General features: G+C 45.8%; 1 protein-coding gene across 4 annotated transcripts in view; it reads left to right on the top strand.

Moving 5' to 3' along the window:
* Positions 1–10: 10 nt before the first annotated feature.
* Positions 11–21,734, top strand: part of LIMK2 (LIM domain kinase 2) — a 35,720-nt gene continuing 13,996 nt past the window's right edge. Inside the window, exons 1-4 of one of the 4 annotated variants that reach the window (XM_062589666.1) lie at positions 11–201; positions 6,135–6,238; positions 20,031–20,166; positions 21,404–21,513. In XM_062589666.1, the coding sequence (XP_062445650.1) occupies positions 6,207–6,238; positions 20,031–20,166; positions 21,404–21,513 (278 nt within the window). In that variant the 5' untranslated portion in view covers positions 11–201; positions 6,135–6,206. Of the gene's footprint in view, positions 202–1,785; positions 1,919–6,134; positions 6,239–14,203; positions 14,352–14,758; positions 15,049–20,030; positions 20,167–21,403; positions 21,514–21,734 lie in introns of those variants that run through there. The other 3 variants (XM_062589663.1, XM_062589665.1, XM_062589664.1) reach the window with 3 other exon arrangements.

Below are 21,734 nucleotides of genomic sequence, written 5' to 3'. Positions count from 1 at the left end.
GAACGGAAATGAAATCCTACCTGTGCTAGCCACAGTAGGAAGCATTTGGAAGAGTTTCTTTCTACAGGTTGTACAGCTGCTCTAGGCCACAGCAGAATGGCTATAGTGCAAGAGTCATTGCAATATCTACCAAAGATATTCATTGGAAATACTGGAGGAAACTACAACCATTTCTATGCTGAAGGAACAATGTTTCAGAAGGTGAGCACACAAGACTAGCTTTTTTGGAATCCTGTTGGGTATATAGTTTTAAAAAGTATTCCTGATGTATTTGTGTAGATTCCTTCAGAGCAGTAGATAAGAGGGATTCTCTAGCAAGATGAGCAGTTTTGATTTTTTTTTTTTCCTTCTGATCGGACAGTTCCAAAAATCTTTATTATTGCTTTTAGATCATTTTGATTCAGATCACTGGTAAGTCATGATTTCCTGCAAGATGAATATTGTGACTTCCTTGGCAGTAGACTGACAGTTGACAAAACAAATCAACTCATAAAAGGTTTGTTTCATTATTTAGGCTTTTGCTCATGTATATGGATGAGGTTCCTATGCTGGGCACCTTGATTAATTGTTGTAGAAGCTAACTTCTGTAATTATAAACTGTTCACTTCTAGTATCATCCTGTCAGAGGATGACCGAGGTTTAACTTGCCTGCCTCCAAAATTCCATCTGCCAAGTAGAATTTTGCAAACCTGCAGTGTTTTGCCACATCCAGTCAAATTTATACCTGACTTGATGATGGTAAGCTGGCAGAATGTATCACTCAACTATAAATAACTGAAGCGATGCCTCCCTTTCTGTTGTGTGGCACTTTTGAGAAGCTGCTTTTACATCTGCTTCTTCTCAAGTGCGTAACTCGGTGAGCAGGACCCTTCCTAGGAGACAGGCTGCTCACGGCGTTCTTACCAGCAACCGGCCGTAGTCGGCGAAAGCCGTCGCAGCTCGGAGTCGCTTTCGCGAGCCGGCAGCACCGCCCGCCGATGGGAAGGAAACGCTCGCGGGCCTGCGCGAGGGAGGGCTCGCCCCTCCCGCCCAGGACCGCGCTGTGCCTCGCCACGCAGGGGCGGGGTGTCCCCCCAAGGCCCCTTTCCTAGAAGAGGAGGGCTAAGTAACCGTCGTAGGCTCCGGAGAGGTATTAAACGAGATTTAACTAACACTTAATGTTCTAAAATACTGAATTTTAATGGCTGTCTGTTGACGCAGCGGCTCTAGACTGCGGTGGCTGCGGCAGCGTGTCGGAGAGCCCTCCTCTTCCAGGCGACCCACCAAGGAAGTAGTCGGAACGCGTAAATGCTTTTGTTCCTACCTTTTCCTCGGTGTGCTTTTTGTACTACACCCCCCTCCCCCGGATCCAGGCCGCGCGCGGCCCCCAACGGCTCGTTTAGTGCGTCACCGTTCCTGTTCACTGATTTTCACTGTTGTGAAAGTGATTTAGAATTAAAAAAAAAAATGTTTTTACATTGACTCGAGCGCCCTGGGCCTTTCTCCGCGCTCCGCCGCGCTCCGCCGGGCCCGGCCCGGCCGCGCCGCCGCCGCCTCGCGCGCGCCCCGGCGGCCGTTGGCCGCTACCTGCCGCGGGGGGGAGGGGGCGGGAGGGGCGGGGGGGGGGGGGGAGCGCGGCACGTGGGGGGAGAGGCCGCGGGCGGGGCGGCGCCCTGGTTGGTCCGCGCCGCGGAAGGGGCGGGAGGGGGCCCCCACGGCGCCTGGCGGAGCGCCGATTGGCCTGCGGCGAGGAAAGGGGCGGGGCGCGGCGGAGCGCGGCGCAGGGATAGAAGTGGGGAAAGAGAAAGGAGGGGAGGGGGCCGCGCGAGCCAGGTGCGGTGTGACCTACCGCGCGCTCCGTAGCGGCTGACGTCACGCGCGGGCGAGCCCCCGGGGTAACGGCGGTAACGGCCGGCCGCGGTGATGGAGGAGCTGCCAGGTGAGGGGGAGGAGGGCTCGGCCGCCGCCGCGGGCGCCGCCGCCCTGCCGAGCGGCGGGGCGAGGCGAGGCGGAGCGCGAGGCTGCGGCTGCCCGCGGGCGGGCGGGCGGGCGGCAGGTGCGGGGCTGCGCGCGCGCCTCGCGGCCCCGCCCGGGCCTGGCGGGCGCGGCCGCTCCCCTGCGCTCGCCCGCGGGGCCCGCGCGGCCGCCGGGACTCGGCCCTGGCCGCGCCTTAGCGCGTGCCGCGCGCAGAGGCGGGAGGCGAGGCCGGGCCGGTGCCTGCCGCGGCTCCGCTCGGAGCCTCGCTGGTCTCGTTCGCTCCCCGCCGCGGGGCTGGCGCCCGCGCCGCGGCTCCGCGCCGAGCGGCCTTGCCGGCGCCGCGGCGGGTGTGCGCCTCTTAGGCGTTTGCCGCCGGCTGCTTCTGTAACGTCCCCCCGTCCTGGGGGGCTCGATAGGCCTGTTGTATCGATTATGTGTGTTTGCTTTTCTTTTACACTTCCTCCCCCCCCCCCCACTTCCATCCCTTCTCCTGGTACCTAGGCAATTCCAGTGGGATATGGTGCTATTCGCTCCCTGTTGTGGAATAAACAGCCTTACTGGGTACAGTTAAACTTTCAACACTGCAGCTGAAAGTGAGTTGACTAGTGCACGGAGTTTTTTGAAGCTAATTTGTAGAGCTGTGTGATCCGTGTGGAGGAGTATCTGTTGCCTTCAGTTAGCAGCAGCATAACAATTAGTCCTTAAATTTCTTGAAGCAGGTTCTCTTCTTCTGGGGGGGGGGGAGTGGCGCTGGAGGACCTCTGATTTGCAGACTTAATTGGCTTGTGGAATGGCAGGAATTCCAGAAGTTCAGCTGACTTCTAGGACTTGTGTTACAGTACCGGGAGACAAGTGTTCCTGCTCCCTGTCTGTTATGTCATCAGCATATTTGGATTTGCCTTTCATTTTGAAGCCTGCTGTAGTGTGCTGAAAAGCATTTTGCTTTAGAGGCACAGGTGAAGTAGTGCATGCTTTTTGCAAGTGTCTCCTAGCTTTTGTCAAGCAGTGGTAATCCTAGCTCAGCTGGAATTCATCCTGTTCCAGATAGCAGGAGGGGGTAGAAGCATTTCCAGGTATTGAGCTGAAGCTTTCTTGGGAAATGAAATAGCAACTTAGGATTCATTCAGATGTGATATTTGGCGTATCTATAATATAACCTGCATAGAGACCTTTATGGGTACTGCTCATTGCCTGGCAGGGGTGGTGCTTGCTTGTGGTTGAGCAATAAGTCTTGTCTGAGAAACGGTTAGCTGTGAAAAAATATGAGGACATCTTCAGCTTAGTTATTTTTAAATGTCGTAACTGACCCACACGGTAGGGTGAGAATGTGTGGAAGTCTAATGACTTCTGCTTTGTGTAACTTCAAGGGATTTGCCCTCTATCTATTAATGTTTAGAAAACTATAGGCAAGCAAGGGGAATGTACTTTGCCTTGAGCACTTTTACATAGTTTACGCTGAATATCTAGCTTTTATTTTACAGACTTTCTGCCTCTTGTTTTTACTTCTGTCTCAGTTTCCTGCTCTATTTGTTTTAGACTCTCTCAGGTTGTTTGCCCTAGCATTTCAAGGAAGACTTTCCATTGGACAAGGAGGATCGAGTTAGAGGCTAGTGGAGTTCCCCAGGGCTCAGTGCTGTGTCCTGTCCTGTTCAACTTCTTCATCAATCACCTGGATGAAGAGACAAAATGCCTCCTTAGCAGGTTTGCTGATGATACCAAGCTGGGAGGACGGGCTGACACACCTGAGGGCTGTGCTGCCATTCAGAGAGACCTGGCCAGGCTGGAGAGTTGGGCAGAGAGGAACCTCATGAGATTCAACAAGGGCAAGTGCAGAGTCCTGCACTTAGGGAGGAATAACCCCATGCACCAGAACAAGCTGGGGGCTGACCTTCTGGAGAGCAGCTCTGCAGAGAAGGACCTGGGAGTGCTGGTGTATGACAAGCTGACCATGAGCCAGCAATGTGCCCTTGTGGCCAGGAAGGCCAATGGTCTCCTGGGCTGCATCAGGAAGCGTGTTGCCAGCAGGTCGAGGGAGGTGATCCTGCCCCTCTGCTCAGCGCTGATGAGGCCTCATCTCGAGTACTGCGTCCAGTTCTGTGCTCCTCAGTACAAGAGAGTCATGGAGCTACTGGAGAGTGTCCAGTGTAGGGCTACCAAGATGATCAGAGGGCTGGAGCACCTGCCCTATGATGAACAGCTGCGAGAGCTGGGCCTCTTTGGCCTGGGGAAGAGAAGACTGAGGGGGGATCTTATCAGTGTCTATGAGTGTCTGAAGGGAGAGATTGTCAAGGGATGGGGCCAGACTTCTCAGTAGTGCCATGTGACAGGACAAGAGGCAACAGGCACAAACTGAAATACAGGAAGTTCTGCCTGAATATGAGGGAAAAAATTCTTTACTGCCAGAGTGACGGAGCACTGGAAGAGGTTGCCCAGAGAGATTGTGGAGTCTCCTTCTCTGGAGATAAAAACTCGCCTGGATACGATCCTGTCCAACATGCTCTAGGTGACCCTGCTTGAGCAGGGGGGTTGGACTAGATGATCTCCAGTTGTCCCCTCCAACCTCAACCATTCTATTTCTTTCTCCTCTGATGAGCCCATAGTCTAGTGGTTATGTGTCTTGAAAGTTATCATCTCCAAAAGATACAGTTCTCTCAGTATAAACCATGAAGCTAAAGAGTGTTTATGAGATAAAGACATTGTCTTCCCTGTGAAACTGAGACTGACTGTAGAAGGTCAGCAGGTTAGCATTTATACAATTTTATTCCCTGGCATCAAACTACTGGCTGCTGCTGCTGTCGCTGAGTCATTTTTGGAGAGTAAAAGTTAGCTGGGTTCTGTTTGGAGTAGCTATTTAGTCTTGACTTGTCCATTCAGAGTCTGGGGAGTAAGTCAAAAGTGTAACCCTAGAAGTAGGCTTTTTCTGTACTGGACTTGCGTATCCTGGCTGGTTTCTAGCCTGTAGATTCAATAACAGCTGATCTGAAGTTCATTTCACAAATGATTAATAGGTAAGTGTTCTCTTTGTTTTCTGTGAACTTACAGAGGTAGTAACTGTAGGAAAATGGTTGAAAAGGATTTGGTCCATTTAAGAGCTATCTTATATCTGTATAAGTTACAGGGTGAAGTTACAGAAGGAAGCTGAGTGCATCTGACAGCTTACTGCTTGCAAGTGTGCAACTCCACCCAGTTGCAAATATTTGATACTTGCAATTGATCCCAGAGAAAAACTGTCTCCTTCTAATGTATGCTTTAGAAAGAAGGGATAATTGAGTGACTGCTGAGTTTTTCTGTTCTTTGGAAACTGGAAGGCCATAGTTAGTGGTTTTCCTTCTCTAAGCATGCTTCTTTTTCTCTGTGCAACCTTACTGCAAGTAAACTTGTGGTAGCGGAAAGAAACAAGTTTGAGATGTGCCAAGCAGGTATGTAACATGTTCCTTGCACCATCTTGTTCCCAGCCAGATCCTGGAATCTTCCTTTAAGATAGCATGTGTATCTGTTTGGATTTGGGATAGCATTTATCTGTGTGCCAAATGCTCTTTGTGTAAGAATCTTTATACAGTTGTTCTAGCTTGTATACCTCTGAAGAACCAGCTGTCTTGGAGGCTTTTTGGTGCTTCTAGCAGAAGCTATGTTAGTTCTTTGATTATCCACACCTTTTTCTGAAAGGATAATGGGCCAACAGCATCTACCCCTCTCCCTAAATCTGGCTCCAATCTGGTGTTCGTTGTACAGTCTTTATTGGAATATCTATCTATTCAAGTGTGTAATTCCTTCCTGGTAGTCAAGTTGTTCTCTACTGAATAAAGTTTGCCTTTCTTTTCTTTCTGTTCTGGGAAATCCAGTTAATTATATAAATGAGTGCAAATGTTATGTGCTGAGTCAGTGGCATGGGGAAAACAGTAGCTTGGCTGCCTTGCCTTGTGAAAATAATATTGCTTTTTTCTGCAGAATATGAGGAAGCTGATGTTGGTGTGAGATGTCAAGGGAAAAAAAAAGAGTATGTTAAATGTTCAATTTAGAAACTTCTCTGGGTTAGAGTGGCTGGTGCTGGCTTAACTGACAAAGCCTTCACACAGAAAAAGTTATGTAATTTATGGATATTCTTTGCAGGGATGCAGGAATCCTTGTTTCCTTCAGTGTAAAATAGTTACTCTAACTCACCTTATTCCTGCATACAGGTGAAGAGGTCTGGAGATGCCTAGGATGTGGGGACAGCATTGCTGCTGGTCAGCGCATCTACAGGACTGTTAATGAAGCTTGGCATAGTTCCTGCTTTCGGTGGGTAAGATTTTTAGCCCATTAAACTCTTGTGCTAATAAACTAGCTAGGAATCTAGTGGATAAAGTACCAACATTAATAGGGAGCTAGGCCAGTGACAGTATCTTGCTGTCATCTCTGTGTGTAACCTGTTCTGGAGTCCGTTGCAGAACGGTTGCACTCTCCTGTTTGCAGCTGTATTTCACTGTTGGAAGTAGCACTTTGGAACTGACTTTCCATTCTAATAGCAGTCTGAAACTGTCTGGCAAAGTGTCGTCATGCTGACACCAACACACCCGGGAATACAGATAAAGTATAAATGAAAGCTCTGATTTGCTGGTGGTAGCAGAAGCAATGGGCTGCATATTTGTCTACAGCTGCATTCCAAAGTAATGCCTGGGCAATTTGGATAGCCGGTTGCTGTTTCCATATGTGCTACAAGAGAGAGGTTGGGGTGTTACTGATACGGAGATCTTGCCTTTTTGTTTCCTCTCCCTTGCAGACTATACAAACTTGTGAGAAATCTCTTGTAATAGTGTTGTTAGCAGCAAGGACAAAAGGATCTCTGACATGCTCTGCTTCCTGACAGTAGGATTAATGCCTCCACTCTGTGTCTCATGAATAGTCACTCTGGCTTTCATGCTCCAGAACCATGCTTCTGAGGGGGCCTAGATTTTTGAGGAGTTGAGTACCTGCATCTTCTATGGGCTACTTTGTAGGGGCAGCTGTTGGCTTGAATCTGGAAAGGCTGATGTTTTGGACATTGTCAGAACAGCTGAGAAGGGAAAAGAAGCCAAAGTGTGACTTCGGAGGAGTGTTTGCTGTGCCAAGAGAGGAATCTACTGTCCTGTTTTTATTTTCTTTTTTTAAAAAGACATCGCTGAATTGGGAATTATGGCTATTGGTGTGTATATATATCCTTTTTTTTTTAAAAAAAAAAAAAAGCTTATTAGGCTGCCAAAATGAATGCCTGATTGGAAACTGCTATTATTTAGAATGAATTATTGATCATCACAATTACTGCTTTATATCACTACAAATCCCGATTTCTGGCATTAGGTTTCTATTGGTTTGAGTATTCGTGTGTAGCGATGTAGAATCGGCTTCTCTAAGCACTGGTCTGGTCTTCTCCGTAACAAACTCGCATCCTGTTGTTGAGCTTTCCTAGATTCTGCCAGTAGTCAAACACAAATTTGCATGTGCTAGTAAGCCTTTCTTGTCTTGTCTTTGACTGTATTTCTGATGTGGGTCTTGATTTGCAAATGTCTAGGTGCTTCTTGGTATTGTGGCTGCTGAGGTAGGATAACAGCTGGGTTGGAAGGAAATCCTGCCCTTAATGAGAACTTATGAAATAGCACTTGTGTGGCTGAGTATGGGGTTTAGCCTGACATGCTCTAGATTATAGTGTAGAATGAAAGTCTGATTTCTTTTTTTTATTTATTTATTTTTAATACAAGTGAAGATGCTAACTCCCTTCTGAGATGTGTACCAACTATCTGCATTTGCTGGTGTCATCTGCTTTTCTTATGCCCTGTGCTTTTGACTAGCTCTGCCGTGCTGTTAAGCTGTCATGCTGAATGAATAACTAGAACCTGCAGCAAAGGAAGCTGCCCTCCCCTTCTTCCTAGCTTCAGAGTAGGACTGTACATGAAAACAAATTCCTAGTTTCCACTGTTCTCCCTTCTCTTCTGTCATCCCCTAGCTGTACTGGGCAGCACTCTTGTGCTTAATATCCCAGAGCCAAACTTTAAAAACCCTCCAAGGGTAGGAAGCCTTTGGCAGTTGGTAGCTGTGAGTTCCGGCAGCTCTAGTGGAGTGTTTTTTACAGGCTTCCTGTGGATTAGCTGACTCTTTGGCCTGGCACATAATTTCTGTAATGCTGATTGGCACCTCTCCAGCCTCGTTAGCTCTATTTATCCTTGGTCAGGCTAGGCTGCTGATCATGCTTGGCACTGGCAGTAGCTGACGTACATGCATGTCTCTGAGGATTTAAGTTTTTTGTCACTTCCCTCCTTCCTCAAACTGCATGTACAAGAGTTTTGTCCCAGAGTCCTGTATTTACTCTGGTGTGGCTGGAGGGACAAGCAAATCGCTATTTGTGTATCTTGGATATTTTAAGTTGTTCTTTGGCCAGCTGGTCCAAGGCTTAAATCCGTTGGTTTAGAGCTGGATGAGGAAGTTTCTTAGATGTTTCTGTCACAGAGTCCGTTGTGCATTAACTCTGAATGTACTTTTGTGCCTGCAAACTCTCCTGAATTCTGTTGTGATAGCATCCGTTCTCAAAGGTCATTGTTTTGCACTGTGGCATAGTTCCACTGGGTTTGGAACTTACCTTGCTACTTCTCTCTCCTTAGCTTGGTGGAGCATTCAAAGTTTTATGTAATATATCTTCTTCCTCGGTCTGGATCACTTTTATCCAAAGGGATTCTTGGAAGAATTTTTTTTTTCCAACCTTGACCGTTCTGTTCCTGCTGCTTTCAGTCTGACTGACTTTTTTTCCATATCACAAAATAAAGGGTGCCAATTTGAATAATAAGTTTGAAAAATTTATTGACACTTGTTTTGATGCCCATGGCTTTTCTTCCCAACAGATAAAGACAAGTTAAAGACTGTTCACTCTTTACATAGGTTTTTGCCCATTTGAATCAGAGTAGGATGGGATGAGAAGAGCCAGGTGTATCTGGTTTTATTTTATGGTAATAATATTTCTTAAAAATGTAGTTTTGATCATTTGAAAACCATGAATTCAGATCAAGCTTGTTCTGGAGCCAGATTAACAAAACTTTTGGAAACAGTGATAGGAATTCCTACTACAGCAGAGTGCTTAAGAACTTTATAGGAAGGAAGACAACTGTTCCTTCCTAACTGTGAATAACAGAGGATGCACATCACTGTGGTCTATAAAAACTAATTTAAGTAGCCAGGCAACACAGGCTTGCTGCTAATACCTCAAAACAAAACACCTCATGAAGGAAAAACTTGGCAGTGTATCTTCAGCCAGAGTTCCTGAAGGTGATGCATTATTGGTGGTTTTACAGTTACAAGTTTAAATATATGCTATTTAGTTTATGCCACAAAACTGTTTATTAAAAGCTGAAAAATCATCATGAGTCTGAAAAGTGAAGATGATCCTCTTTCCTATTCTGGAAGAGGAAAGGAAGAAAAGGAAATTCTGTATGAATCCAAAATTTGTGATTAGTAGGTCTGAAGTGTTGGACATGATGGTAACCAGAAACTGTTAATTCAGCTTGGACAAATATTTCGTTTTTGCTTAATGCACCAGATCTCTAATACATGTGCAATGGAGCTTGACATGGGGAAAAGCTGTCATGGCTTTCTGAATTTTTTAAATAATTATATTATGAAGTAGCTTGATACTAACTAAGTAAAAGTTTTTTTTAAAAAAAAAAAAAAGATTTCAGTATCTGGTTAGATATACATTAAATCTTTTATGACAGTCAGGGACTATGTAATATACTTAAGCAATTGTAAGTAGCGAGTTGATTTTCCAGTAGAAGATATTGAGTAGAACTAAATACGGTCTTGATACTTTTTAAAGGAAATGTTTATACATGCAAAAGTCTTAATTGATGAAATGTGTTTAAATTGCAATAAAAATTGCCTTATCACTTCAGAGTTAAATCAGTTCACCTGACAGACCGTTTGGAGTTAGGTGCCTGCACTTCTTGATACGTTCCAACCATTTTGAGATTTGTTAACTGCACACAGTATCCTAACCATGAGAAGGTCATTTTCACTTAATGAATACTTAAAATGTGAAACAGTTCTGGCCAAGTGCAGAAGAACTGGCTCTGTCTGGTATTCTGAAGTGAACTTGAAACAGTTCTTCCACCTGTTTCTCACCAATGCAACAAGGTCAGAGTCCTCTGTTACCCGCTTGTTGTGTATTTCTATAAAGCATGAGAATTGCCGATGTTTCAGAAGACAGAACTGAACTGGATATTCCATGCATTGAGAGGATGCCCGGTCCTCTAAGCTACTGAATAGAAAGAGAACCACTAGTAATTTGTCAGTTCTAATGGGCTAGTTTTCTTATAGAGCAGAGATGTATTCTTTTCCATACTGGAGGGCATATTTAGTATGATATAGAAATATTTTTTGCTCAGCAAAACTTAGTGAATCACCTTAATTCTGTTTACATTTGGAGGGGGGGTCGGAGAAGAGGAGCACAAGCTAGGCAAATATGTTAGAAATTGCATATGTATAGTTAACTTAATCTGTTTGGGGGTTGGAGGATAGACTAGATGACTTACAGGGTATACAAGGGTATTTTCCAGATGTATTTTTCCATGATTTTCAGGATATTTATTAAACTTTACCTGTTTGAAGCAGATAACTTCTATGGCTTAGGAGTGTTCAAGAAACTGATTATCTAAGTCTCCTATCACTGTAGGTTTTCAATCCACTAGGCTATGTCTTCTAGCACTTAATTATCCTTAGTGTTGGACATTTCCCTCTACTATCGTCTGAAGACTTCCCTGTTGCAATAAAAATCTACTACTTCTGGCTATGTTTCCCATGGATGTTAAAAAAAAAAAAAAAAAAAAGAAAGAAAATTCCCCCTTCCTCCTCCTATTCTCCAAGTAACCTTTTCATATTTGAAAGCAGCAATCATGTGCTCCCCTAGACTAAATAAGCTCTAGTTCTAGCTTCTTTTTCATAGGCTGTCTCTTCTAAACTTTGGATCACTTCTGGTGGTGTGAATGGTTTGGCATAAGCCTTCATTTTCCAAGAGCTGCTTCTTCCCCACAGACAACAGGACAAATAAATCTATAGTGACAGAATATGAAACTGAAATATGCCTACGCTAACAAATAAAGACTTAAGTAAAGGTATATACTAAGCTGAACTTGGAATGTGAGGACCTCTTCTGCTTCAAAGCTTCCCGTAGCTTTTCTCTATGAAGGCGGTCAGGTTTGAACAAACAGTGGCTGAGTTGGAGAGCAAGGGGAATACTGGCTATCGCAGAGGGGAGTTGAATTATTGTAGAAGCAGGAAGGTGAGAATTTTCTCTTCTTCCTGGGTTCCTCTTCTCCAGGTTGTGGCAGTTATGGACAGCTCAGGACAGGGTCTTAGAAGTGGAAGCTTGATGCTTGAACCTTTCCTCTCTACTAATCCTGCACATTCTTGGGAATGCCATTTTAATGGTGTCTTCGTTGTTATTGAAATTCAGCGGCTAGCTTGATAGCGTGATTTAAGGGAGAAGTTCTTGCTAAGTGCATGTTTGCACACAGATCACCAAGAACTGAGTTAAGGAGCTTAACAGTCCTAAGTAACAATGAAATACTTTGCAGGTGGCAGCAGCCACATTCCTCAGAGGAGTCTCGCAGCTACTGGACGTCAGTGACAACTCCTTAAAGAGGAGCTGGGCTTTCCAGTCTGAACTTTGCTAGTTGACTTGTGCAGCTTGTCCTTTAGGGCACTGTTATCAAACCATTATTGTGTCAATTTAATTAGCACATACTGAGCTGCATGAGTAATTCTGGGCTTCCACGTGAATGCGACAGGATCCTTCCCTGAGGAGTTTAGCAGTCTGCAAAGACAAGGAAAGGCAGGGACTTAGGAAGCAAATGAAGAAGCAGTGGTGTAAGTGCCACTCTTAATTGCCGTAGGTGCCATGCTGCTTTTACAGATGAGAAGTCACCGCTTCTGTAAATAATGAAGTTTCAACAGGCTGAATTGCTGTGGTTTGCCTCCTGGCCTACAGATATTCATGAGATCTACAGCCATTAGACAAGTATGGAGGGGAGAGAAACTACCTCTCTATCTGGCTGTGTTGGTCTGAAGTTCTGGTTCTGTTCTGGTTGTGTTTAGAAGTAAGATGCAATGAAGTAAATGAGCTGAGCTTCGCTATTCATTTTAGCTTAAGAGCTGTGTGCAAGAACTCTCACTCACAGGTGAATGCATGTTGAAATGGTATTTATTTCAGCAACTGATGTCAGGAGTTGGCTCTGTCTTTTAACACCAGCAAAACACGCGCTAATGTGACTGCCTTGGAAATACAAGGAGGTGCTGGGATTGCATTGAAGTATTTGGAATGACTCCAAATTGTACCAAAGAAAACAAAGACTTGCTGCAGCCTCTTCAGGCATCAAGCAGGTGGCTCTTCCCCAGTTTATACCAGTCTCGTGGGCATCCTGAACTGCCCATCTGTGCCAGGATAAGTTTGCAGGTGTTAGGTTTGGAGATAAGCTGAGCAATGCCTCTGTATACAAACACGTTGATAGACACCATGAAACTGGAACAAAACTGTAAAAGCTATGAGAATTTGAGACTCAATTTGCAATAAACTTCCTGTTAAGTCCTTGTCTGGGTTTTCCATTTGTTCCCTTTATTTGGCACATAAATTTATGTTTATATATGTGTGTATATATATTTATCAGAGATAAAAGCCCAAACAATGAATATACGAATTCAAGTCATAGTAAGGAGGGTAACTGCTTATGATGGCTGCATGTTTGTAGTGGAAGTGCTGTCAGCATTTGCAAGAGAGAAGATGCTGATATCTGACTTTGGCTAGTCAAAAATAAATTTACTTCAATGTATTTTGATGCTCAGGATAGTATCAGTAAAACTATAGAAAAGAATTTTCTTCTCCCCACCTCCTCTGCCACCTGTTTATCTGTATTTTTGAAGTACAGTCTACAGACCTGGACTTTGACATAGTGAATTAATAGATCAACACCTTCTCCAGAGCCCTCTTATCAGGGCTGTTGTGTTCTCAAGTAGGTCATAGGGAGGATTTTATTTTTTATTTTTTTAAAAAAGCTTGAAGTAACATAAGAGAATTTTGTGTAGGAAAAACTAACTTTTACTGACTGCTGCTGGGACTTGCTGCAAAAGTAAAATTACTTTGATAAGATGTTTCCTGTTTGAATAGACATTTGGCTGTGTGTCCTTTGGCTTTAAGGAAGTCTCAAACAAAATCCCTTTCCAGTTGCTTAGCTGTCTGGGTGGTTTTTATTACTTTGAAGTTAGGCTTTATCTGCTGGCTTCATTCACAGACTAGCTGGCTGCTTATCACATCTGTGAATCAAATCTTCAAAGGTTTTGTCTGAAGGGTTGGGATTTATGGGGTCACATGGAATCCCCCTTGGTGGGAGCTCAGCCCGTGGCAGCAGGGCCGTGGGGAGAAGCTTTTGTCTGTAGGTGATGCCGGGCAGGGGCTTCGTGACGCGCCCGAGGTACGGGTGTGTCGTGGGGTGGTGCCGACAGCCAGGGGAGCGCTGGCCCGGGAACGCTGGCCCCTTTTCAGCATGCAACATATAGAGAATGTGGGAGACCAGAGCGCATTCCTAGACACAGACTCACCGGGCTGCTGCTTCCAGCAGGGCTGTGTGAAATGTCAGAAGGAATTAGACCCATGCTGGAACTGACAACCGCATCGGGCTCTGCAGCACTGGGTTTCACTGCACTTTTACAGCCAGGCTTAGTAACAGCACTGAATAGGAGAAAATGATGATTTCTTTTTCTCCAAAAATGTGGCTGCTGCTTGCCAAAAAAAAAAAAAAAAAAAAAAAAAAAAAAAAAAAAAAAAAAAAAGGCCAAAAAGCTGCCTGGCTCTCTGCTTACTGAAATAGCTAGCACCAGCTGTCAAACCTGCAGCCAAGGCTGCCTCATTGTCCAGGCCCCAAGCGTCCCTCGAACAGTGTGCCAGCTGAGATGAGCATCTCCAGTAAAAGCATATTTTAGTACTCTTGCCTCTGGAACATAGCGTGATTTTTCAGGCTGTGTTCAGGCATGCCAGGCTCTGCTGACTGTACAAAAATGGGAGGGCTCAGTGTAGCAATGTATGTTGCATTTCTGATGTCTTGCAAACGGCTTTAGCTGATTAGGCCACTAGAGATCACACTTGGCTTCAGAGTAAGCAAAGTGATATAGCTACGTGTCCTGCAAGCAGGAGAGAATACTTGTCTGATTTATACCTCTCAGCTTTCACTCAGGAGATGAAGACTGAGTTAAATGATCACAGTGGTCTCTGTGCTAAAACAGTGTTGGAAAGAAAGTTACCTTTCTTTGGATGAAGCACACTGGAGTTACATTCTGCAAGCAGAGCAAATGAGGTGATGGCACTGTGAAGGTGGTATATCCCAGCTCGCTATGTGGGATTTAGGAAGGTATGTAGTAAACGTTAATTTGATGCGTTTGGAGACTTTGCTAGCAGTCTTTGTCAGACTCGGCTTTCCTCAACTTCTCCATCAGAACATAACACTGCTGCACAGAGTAGTTTCATATTAATGCACTTGGCTCTTACTTTGGCAAAAGCTGTTACCTTTCAGCACTTATTAATGCAGTCTCCCTTTGGATCAAAGCTCCTCCCCTTGTGAAGAAGTAGAGCTTATTAGAGCTTATTCAGTCTCCTTAGCCACCCGCTGTCCTGCAATGGCTCCTCCCTCCCTCCCACCCTTGGGTGGAACCAGAGAAGGGAAAACTTGACAATAGTTAGCAGGCAGCAGAGCTCATAAGAACTATTGCAGAAGCATGTCCAACTAGCCCGGTTAGCAGTTATTCTATCCTTCCCAAGGGTGCAGCGGCTGCTGAGTGCAGGAGAAGATGGTTATAACCATGGGAGCCAGGAAAAATCTGAGAAGGAATGAGCAGCCGAGAGACCTGGCATTCCTTGGGCAGCTTCAAAGAGCGATGAGGTATCTGAATCAGCGCAAGATGAAATGAGCACTTGCTGCTGCCATGTTGGCAGAACAGAGCTGTTCACAGGCTGTTGGACAGGTTTGTGGCTGAGCCGGTTTATCCAGTGTTGAAGATGGGAAGTTACTTGTCTGCCCCAGCTTACTTCACTTCCAAGGATCCCTTTCGGTAAGTCTTGCATGGGATTAGCAGTGAAGCTTCAAATTCTCCTTTCTCCCCTGTAATGCTGCGTAAGCAGTTACGTGTGCAAGGTGTGAAGAATGAAGTCCAGTGCTAGTGTGCGGGGAATAGCCGGCCTCAGGCTGTGAGCCTGTCGTGCCCTGAGCAGGAGACAGGGAAGAGCCTTGTTGCCCACTTCTGTTGCCCCCCCTCTGGGAGGAAGGAACGGCACCTGGGTGGTGAGGCCGTGTCCCTGTAGCCCGGATGAACAGGCTCCCTGGCAGAGCAACACTGTGGACGCTGCCTTACCCCTGCCTGCTCTGCCCCCCGTGCCAGAGGATTGCGACTGCTATGGCTGTTCCTTCTAGTGTCTCTGCCAGTAGTACGTGTGCTTGAGCGTAGTGCAGGGTGAAAGAGTGCCACATGCCGCCGTTGCATGTTCAGGAAGGTGATGTAATCTGCAGCGAGGCAGTATATAGTCTTGTTTGAGAAAAGAAATCAAATACTTTGCAGGTAACTAGGAACTTGCAGTACACTGCATTTGCATGGAAAGGATTCTTGTGCTGTCATACTTGGTTTATATTACCATCCTTTCTTAGTCTGGCCAAACAAATAAAGCTTGAGGAAGGTGTTCGCTGTAGAATAAAGCTTTGCTTGCGTTGTATCACCATGGTGAAAACTCTTAGTGGGATTGGACGCAGCCATGATGCTGGCTGACTGCTGATGTGCTGATAAGGTGGATGGGTTGGGAAAGGCAAGGCCGGCAGTTTCGTTGTCTCCCTCCTCTCCCCCCCACCCCTAATATTTGCCTCTTGTTATTGATCCTGTTTGTGCAAACACTCTAGTACTAAATTTAGGGGTAAGGAGATTTTTGTTAAAACGATCTAGGAACTGCTCAGGACTCAGATTCCCATTTCGTAGGAGTATCTACTGTAGTGCAAATTGCTAAGCTTATCTGGGCACCTTCTGGAAAAACACCTGCTTTCAGAAAAAGGGAAGTGAGCAGCCCTTTGCTACTCAGAACTGTTTGTGAATATACACGCTGTGGCTTATGGCTATGTGCTTAGCCATGCAGAGCCATAGATATACCTTGTACTAAGTGATATGGAGGTGATTTTGCATAATCAGGGTTGTCTCCTATGTAGCCAGTGCGCACACTTCTCACCCTAGCAGCCTTTGGGTTAGGCTGTAGTCTGCAGCCTGCTGTCCTGCCCCCCCGCTCTGCCTGCCGAATCGGAGCCGCAGCTCTTTGCTGCCTGTCTAGCATTAACTGATCTAGCCTGACAGTCTGGGGGGGATTTTATTAATGAGCCCTTTTCAAAAGGATCATTCTCTTTGGTGCCAGGGAGGTCTTTGCTTCCGTGAGGGTATTGGCTTTCGTTTAGATGTAAAAGAGATGCTTGCCACATCAGTTGAATCTCCCTCTTGCTGAAAACCAGGCTGGTTACCTGTTGTGACCTGATCCTCCTCCGACCCCCCACAAAACGGAGCAGTCATCAAGCAGCGATTTGTGGACTCTTTCTGCACCTGCTGTGTGTCTGAGCACTGGGGCTGAACACAGCTGTTCAGGTGCTGCCTGTAGCTCTGGGAGGATGGCTGTCAGAGGCAAACTAATTTATTCTCAATTGCCAAGGCTGGGAAATGAAGGATCACAGTGTATGGGACTGTATAATCAGTGAAAAGTCCCGCCGATCTGAGAACAGGGGCTGACAGCAAGAGGAAACGTGTCAAGTGTGGCTGCTTCCAGTCTTCCAAGAAACTCTATTGCCATGCTTTGTTGCTCTGTAAGAAAAATAGCAATTAATTTAGGAAAAGACTAGCAGTTTCTAGTCTAAAAGATAGAGGAGCAAGAAGTCTTCCTTTCTTCTAACTGTGGTAACTGCCAAATACTAGCTTGCTTATTGCCCCAGATGTGATAGTGGTCCTGTCTTGGCTGCTGTGAGCCCTGGAAATGGCAGTGCTGTAGTGCCATGCTTTCTAGTGAGGAGGGGAAGCAAGGAGTAAATAACTCTTATCTTCTGTGGTGAGGTTCTGCTATATTTGTCCACTGAGTCTTGTGGGGCAATCACACGGCACCTTTATCGCTTGGGCGAAGGCACTGAAACAGTTCTTATAACTACGCGTGTTGTCCATTAGTTCTCCATGATGACAAATCTGGAGCCTTTCCTGCATTGCAGAATGCATGGTAAATAACAGCAGAAGGTGCTGTTTGGTGGTGTGGGCCACAGCAATGTCCTCTCGCTGATTAATGTGATTAATGAAGTAGCCAGTTAGACCAATTAGCAGCATGTAGCATCCGCAGCGCCTGGCTGTGCTTTGTTCCTGTAGCCTCGCGGCCCTGGGTGGGGTGCTGAGCCTTGAGCTGCAAACTTGTCCTGCCCAGATTTGTTTAATTGCATAGCAAAGAGCTGACTGCTTGCTGACTCCACCCCCTCACCTTCGTTTTGCTGTGGGTATGTCGCAAGTTAGATACCAGTGCTTATTTCCGGATGGAAGCAAACTGATTGAGTGCTGCAAGGTTGGATCAAATTGGGAAGAAATACGGGAAAAGTGAAGAGGGGACACATGCGCATGGTCCTCTGGAGTCAAAATCAAGTGCAGAAGTGTTGCTTTTGCTGAAACTTGTGATTTTCTTAGGGAGAAAAGGAAGTGGTTGAAGTGGAACTTGGAGAGGGATGAAGAAGGGAAAGTACTGCATTTTTTTTAAATCAAAAAGTACTAAAAACAAGACAAAAAAAACTCACCTACCTGATTGGAAGGACAAGTCCTAAGCCGTGGTGAAGCAGTCCTCTGTCTCCAGTACTGCTGTTTGCATCCCGAGTGCAGGTCTGGTCACAGCTCCCTGTTTGAAGATGTAATCGCTTCTGGAGCGTGCACCGGTACAGGCATGCACGTAGCAGTCAGCTGAGCGCGCGGGATCCAATTTGCCCATGCTCAGCCAGATGTTCCTGCCACAAGCTGATAGAAATCTCTGCTGTTAGCCTCCACTTGCTCTGTTCTCCCTCCCACTCACCTACTTGATCATTCAGCATGGGGTATTTACTGCAAATGAAAGCCAAAGGCAAGTGGTGGAAGGCAAAATGCATTGGAATGGCCTCCAGGTCTCCTGCGTGCCATTAGCAGGGTGTGACCCTGACAGCGCCCCGAGGCTGAGGTGCAATGGTGAGTGTACCCTGTATCCTAGTGTAAGAAGCCGCTGCTCCCCCTGCCTCAGACACGATTGGCGGGGGCTGTTGCACATGTCCTTTCCCATCACTTAGGAAAGGAGTAGGGGGAGGATTTGGAGATACTTAACTGGGAGAACAAACACTATAAAAACCAAATACACTGGAAGGAGCAGCTTTTGTGAGGATAGGGTACGGCACTAAATACCTCGTGAGGTGTGTTTTCCCCTCAAACTATAGGCTACTTACGTGCAGCTTCACCTTGTTGTTTTGCAGTCTCAGCAAATAGCTCTCTGTGTTGGAGCACAACCTACTCCTTAGATCAGTGTGCCCATTACGAACTGGTGGAGTTTGCAAGGAATGTCTTAGCACAAATAAGCTGTCAGGAAGCCAACAGTAGCTCTCACCTTAGACATAGAAGCACAAAAAAAGTGCTCCCCCACCCTGCTAGCTGACTGCAGTGCCTTTGGTGCTGTGGGGAGGCACACTCCTGGCTGAAAACTCCCCGCCACGTGATGGCTTCCCCCCCCCAGCGTGGTAGCTGAGCCAGTTGTTGTGGGAGCAGAAGAAACTCCTCCTTTCATCTTTGGGAAAGCATCATGCTGACAAAGACACAGATCCTGTAGGTGTTCCTTCGAAACGTGGCTAATGGTGACTAACCTGACTTCCATTCTGCACTCAGAAAGGGCCTTTGCCATGCTAGTTTTCCTGGTGAGTCTGAGAACATGCTGCCCAGGGCTAGTGGAAGGATTTATAGTGATGCAACTGCCAAGGGAGTGTAGTCCTGTCTCTGCCTTATCTCTCTATTCAGTCACACCTCTGTGTGGCAAACTTGAAGAAGGTGAACTCCCCTGCCCAGTGTGTCCTGTTAAGGCAGGGTGGTGTATGTCCAGGAAACCTGAAGATCTGGGTTCTGCTTTTGACTTGCTGAAATGGTATCTGCAATACCATTGCTGCATCTCTTCCCTTGCTTTTTGTAAATAAAGGATTAATAATGGTTTCTTGTTGAAAAGAGGGCTAACACTGATGTCTGAAGGGTTTTGAGACTCCCTTCCTGAAGTTAGAGACATACTTGGGTGTGGGAGTTTTGTGGGGTGTGCACGTGCAGAAAAATTGATGGAGAGAGGTGGGAGACTTTCATCACAGTGAAATGGGGGATGAATTAAATATGTGGAGCTGTAAGGGCAAGCTGCTTTGAAAGCTCTCCCTCAAAAGGATAATGTTGCAGCTGACCTTTTGGAGAGGGCTACCTACAGAAAATTAGAGGGGCTTTCCATAAAGGCTGCTGCAAAACTAGCTTTGCCTTGCATAGGGAAGTGGAGCCAGCCTCTCTGTTCTCCCTCCTAAAGTGGCTGGAGAGACAGGTGCTCTGACACAAGATGGCGTGATGCTGCAGAAACACTATGTAGAGAGGCAGGGAAGGTGTCCATGTGCTGGGCAACTCAGCAAGTGGAAACTTGCATCCTCAAAGAAGGAAGGAGAAAGCAGAGGTGGGTCTTGCCGTTTGCAAAGAGAAACAAAATTTGTAAGGCAATGTAATACTTCAACTGATGTGTTTTAAGAAATGAGAACCTATTTGAAACTTCGTGTGTCTGAAAACATCTTTCCTAACTGTGGTGGCTGATACCACCCCTCCTTACAAACCCTGTTTTGGTGCCAGTCTTCAACTGAAAATCCATTGGCAAGCGGATTTGGTACATCTGTATCTAGAACAGCTTGGGGTAGGCTGCAGTTGAGATGTCAGTTTTATCCGTGCGTGGGAGAACCTTTTCTGTTGGTTTGTGGCTTGTTAGCTAATTGGAACCTTGTTGCCTTGTTTCCTTCAAGGTGCTCTGAATGTCAGGATCCCCTCACTAACTGGTACTATGAGAAAGACGGGAAGCTGTACTGTCACAAAGACTACTGGGGGAAGTTTGGGGAATCTTGCCATGGCTGCTCTCTGCTGATGACTGGACCTGTGATGGTAAGGACTCTGACCTGCTTGCTCTCAATTCCTTGTCTTCAGATAATTATATTATATTCAGATAACCAAACTCATGTTAATATTCTACTTGTTACTCAGCTTTTGTGTAAGAGATTAAAAATTAGCCTTTTTTGTCTGCCTTTGAGGTATAGATTTATTCTGAGTGGGGACAGCTCTTAAAGGTGGGAATTTTGAGGATATATAAGTGATGGGAGTATGGCTCTGAAATGCATGGGCATGCGAAATAGGAAGGTGACTGAGGGGACTTCTGTTCAGCTTCAGCACAGTGCCTCAGCCCCTCAAAGCAGTGGTTCTCTATGGCACTGTGGAGTCTTAGCTCAGGAGAAGCAGCAGTGCTGGTTCTGGCTGTGAGTAAGGTTGTCATCCAAGTTTCATCTGGGCTGTGGCCACAGTGGCTTTCTGGCCAGACTTGTCCTGAAGTAGTGTTAGTCCTGCTTGCTTGAAGCATTGATTTCTACCTGCACAGATGGCGTTCAACTGAATGTTCCTCTCCTTGCCAAAAACTTAACCTTTAAAACTATCAGGAATGAAAGTAACCATTATTTTTCCAGGACCTAAATAAAAGCAGCATTGTACTCAGTAACAGGTTTGCTACCTCAGAGGGAAGAACCGAGAAGAGCACAGACAATTTCTCATTGCCTGTGGAAGTCTTTACAAAATACTGTCAATAGGGGAAGTTTTTGTAGGGACACAACAGACCAGATCAATTAATAAAAATGTTCTTTAAAGATATTCTGTTTCCTCAGTTTCAGAGTTTTGTTTTGTTTTGTGTTTTTCCTGTCAGCTGGCTGGTAAAGTATCTGAATTTGTACACTGCCTGTCTGCCAAAAAAAAAAAAAAAAAAGCCCTTTCAGCCTTACTAATTCAGGCATAACATTAGTTATTGTGCCAAGTGCAACTGAACAGGAAGGCTTAATATCTTGTTTACTAAGCTGCAGCAGACTAGTATTTTTTATTGTTGAGCAACTGCCAAATATAGCAGAGATTCCTGGGGAACAAGCTTTGCTTCACATGTTGATGTTTGTTTCAGAGAAGTTTTGTGACCAGGGTGCCAAGGATGGGGTTCAGGAAGGGTAGAATGGGCTTATACTACTCTATAGTAAAAAGCTACTACTTGGCCTTGATCTGGATGAACACACTAATGAGAGGGAAGCTCTATCTGCATCCCTTGATGAATATTTGCTCTACTAAGCTGCTTCCCTTTCTGTCTGTGTAGGTGGCAGGCGAATACAAGTATCATCCTGAGTGCTTTGCCTGTATGAGCTGCAAAGTGATCATTGAAGATGGGGACACTTACGCACTTGTGCAGCATTCCAGTCTCTACTGGTAAGATGCAGCTGCACACTTCGTCACTGAAAATTTGTGTTGTGCCTGGCTGTGTGTGTAAGCCACATTCCCTGGTCTGTCAGCTGGCTCAGGATGGTTCAGTTTAGTGCTACGATAAGGAACTCTAGGAAGTTCCCTTTCAGGGGAGGAAAGAGGGGAGTGAGCACTAAAAATTATAGCTTAGGGTCAACAAGAGAACTTATATGCTTGGGTTTGGCAGG

Source organism: Rhea pennata, chromosome 17 (assembly GCF_028389875.1).
Source record: "Rhea pennata isolate bPtePen1 chromosome 17, bPtePen1.pri, whole genome shotgun sequence".
Taxonomy (NCBI): domain Eukaryota; kingdom Metazoa; phylum Chordata; class Aves; order Rheiformes; family Rheidae; genus Rhea; species Rhea pennata.
Note: the sequence above shows the minus strand (reverse complement) of the source record. Positions and strands in the feature narration are given on the sequence as shown.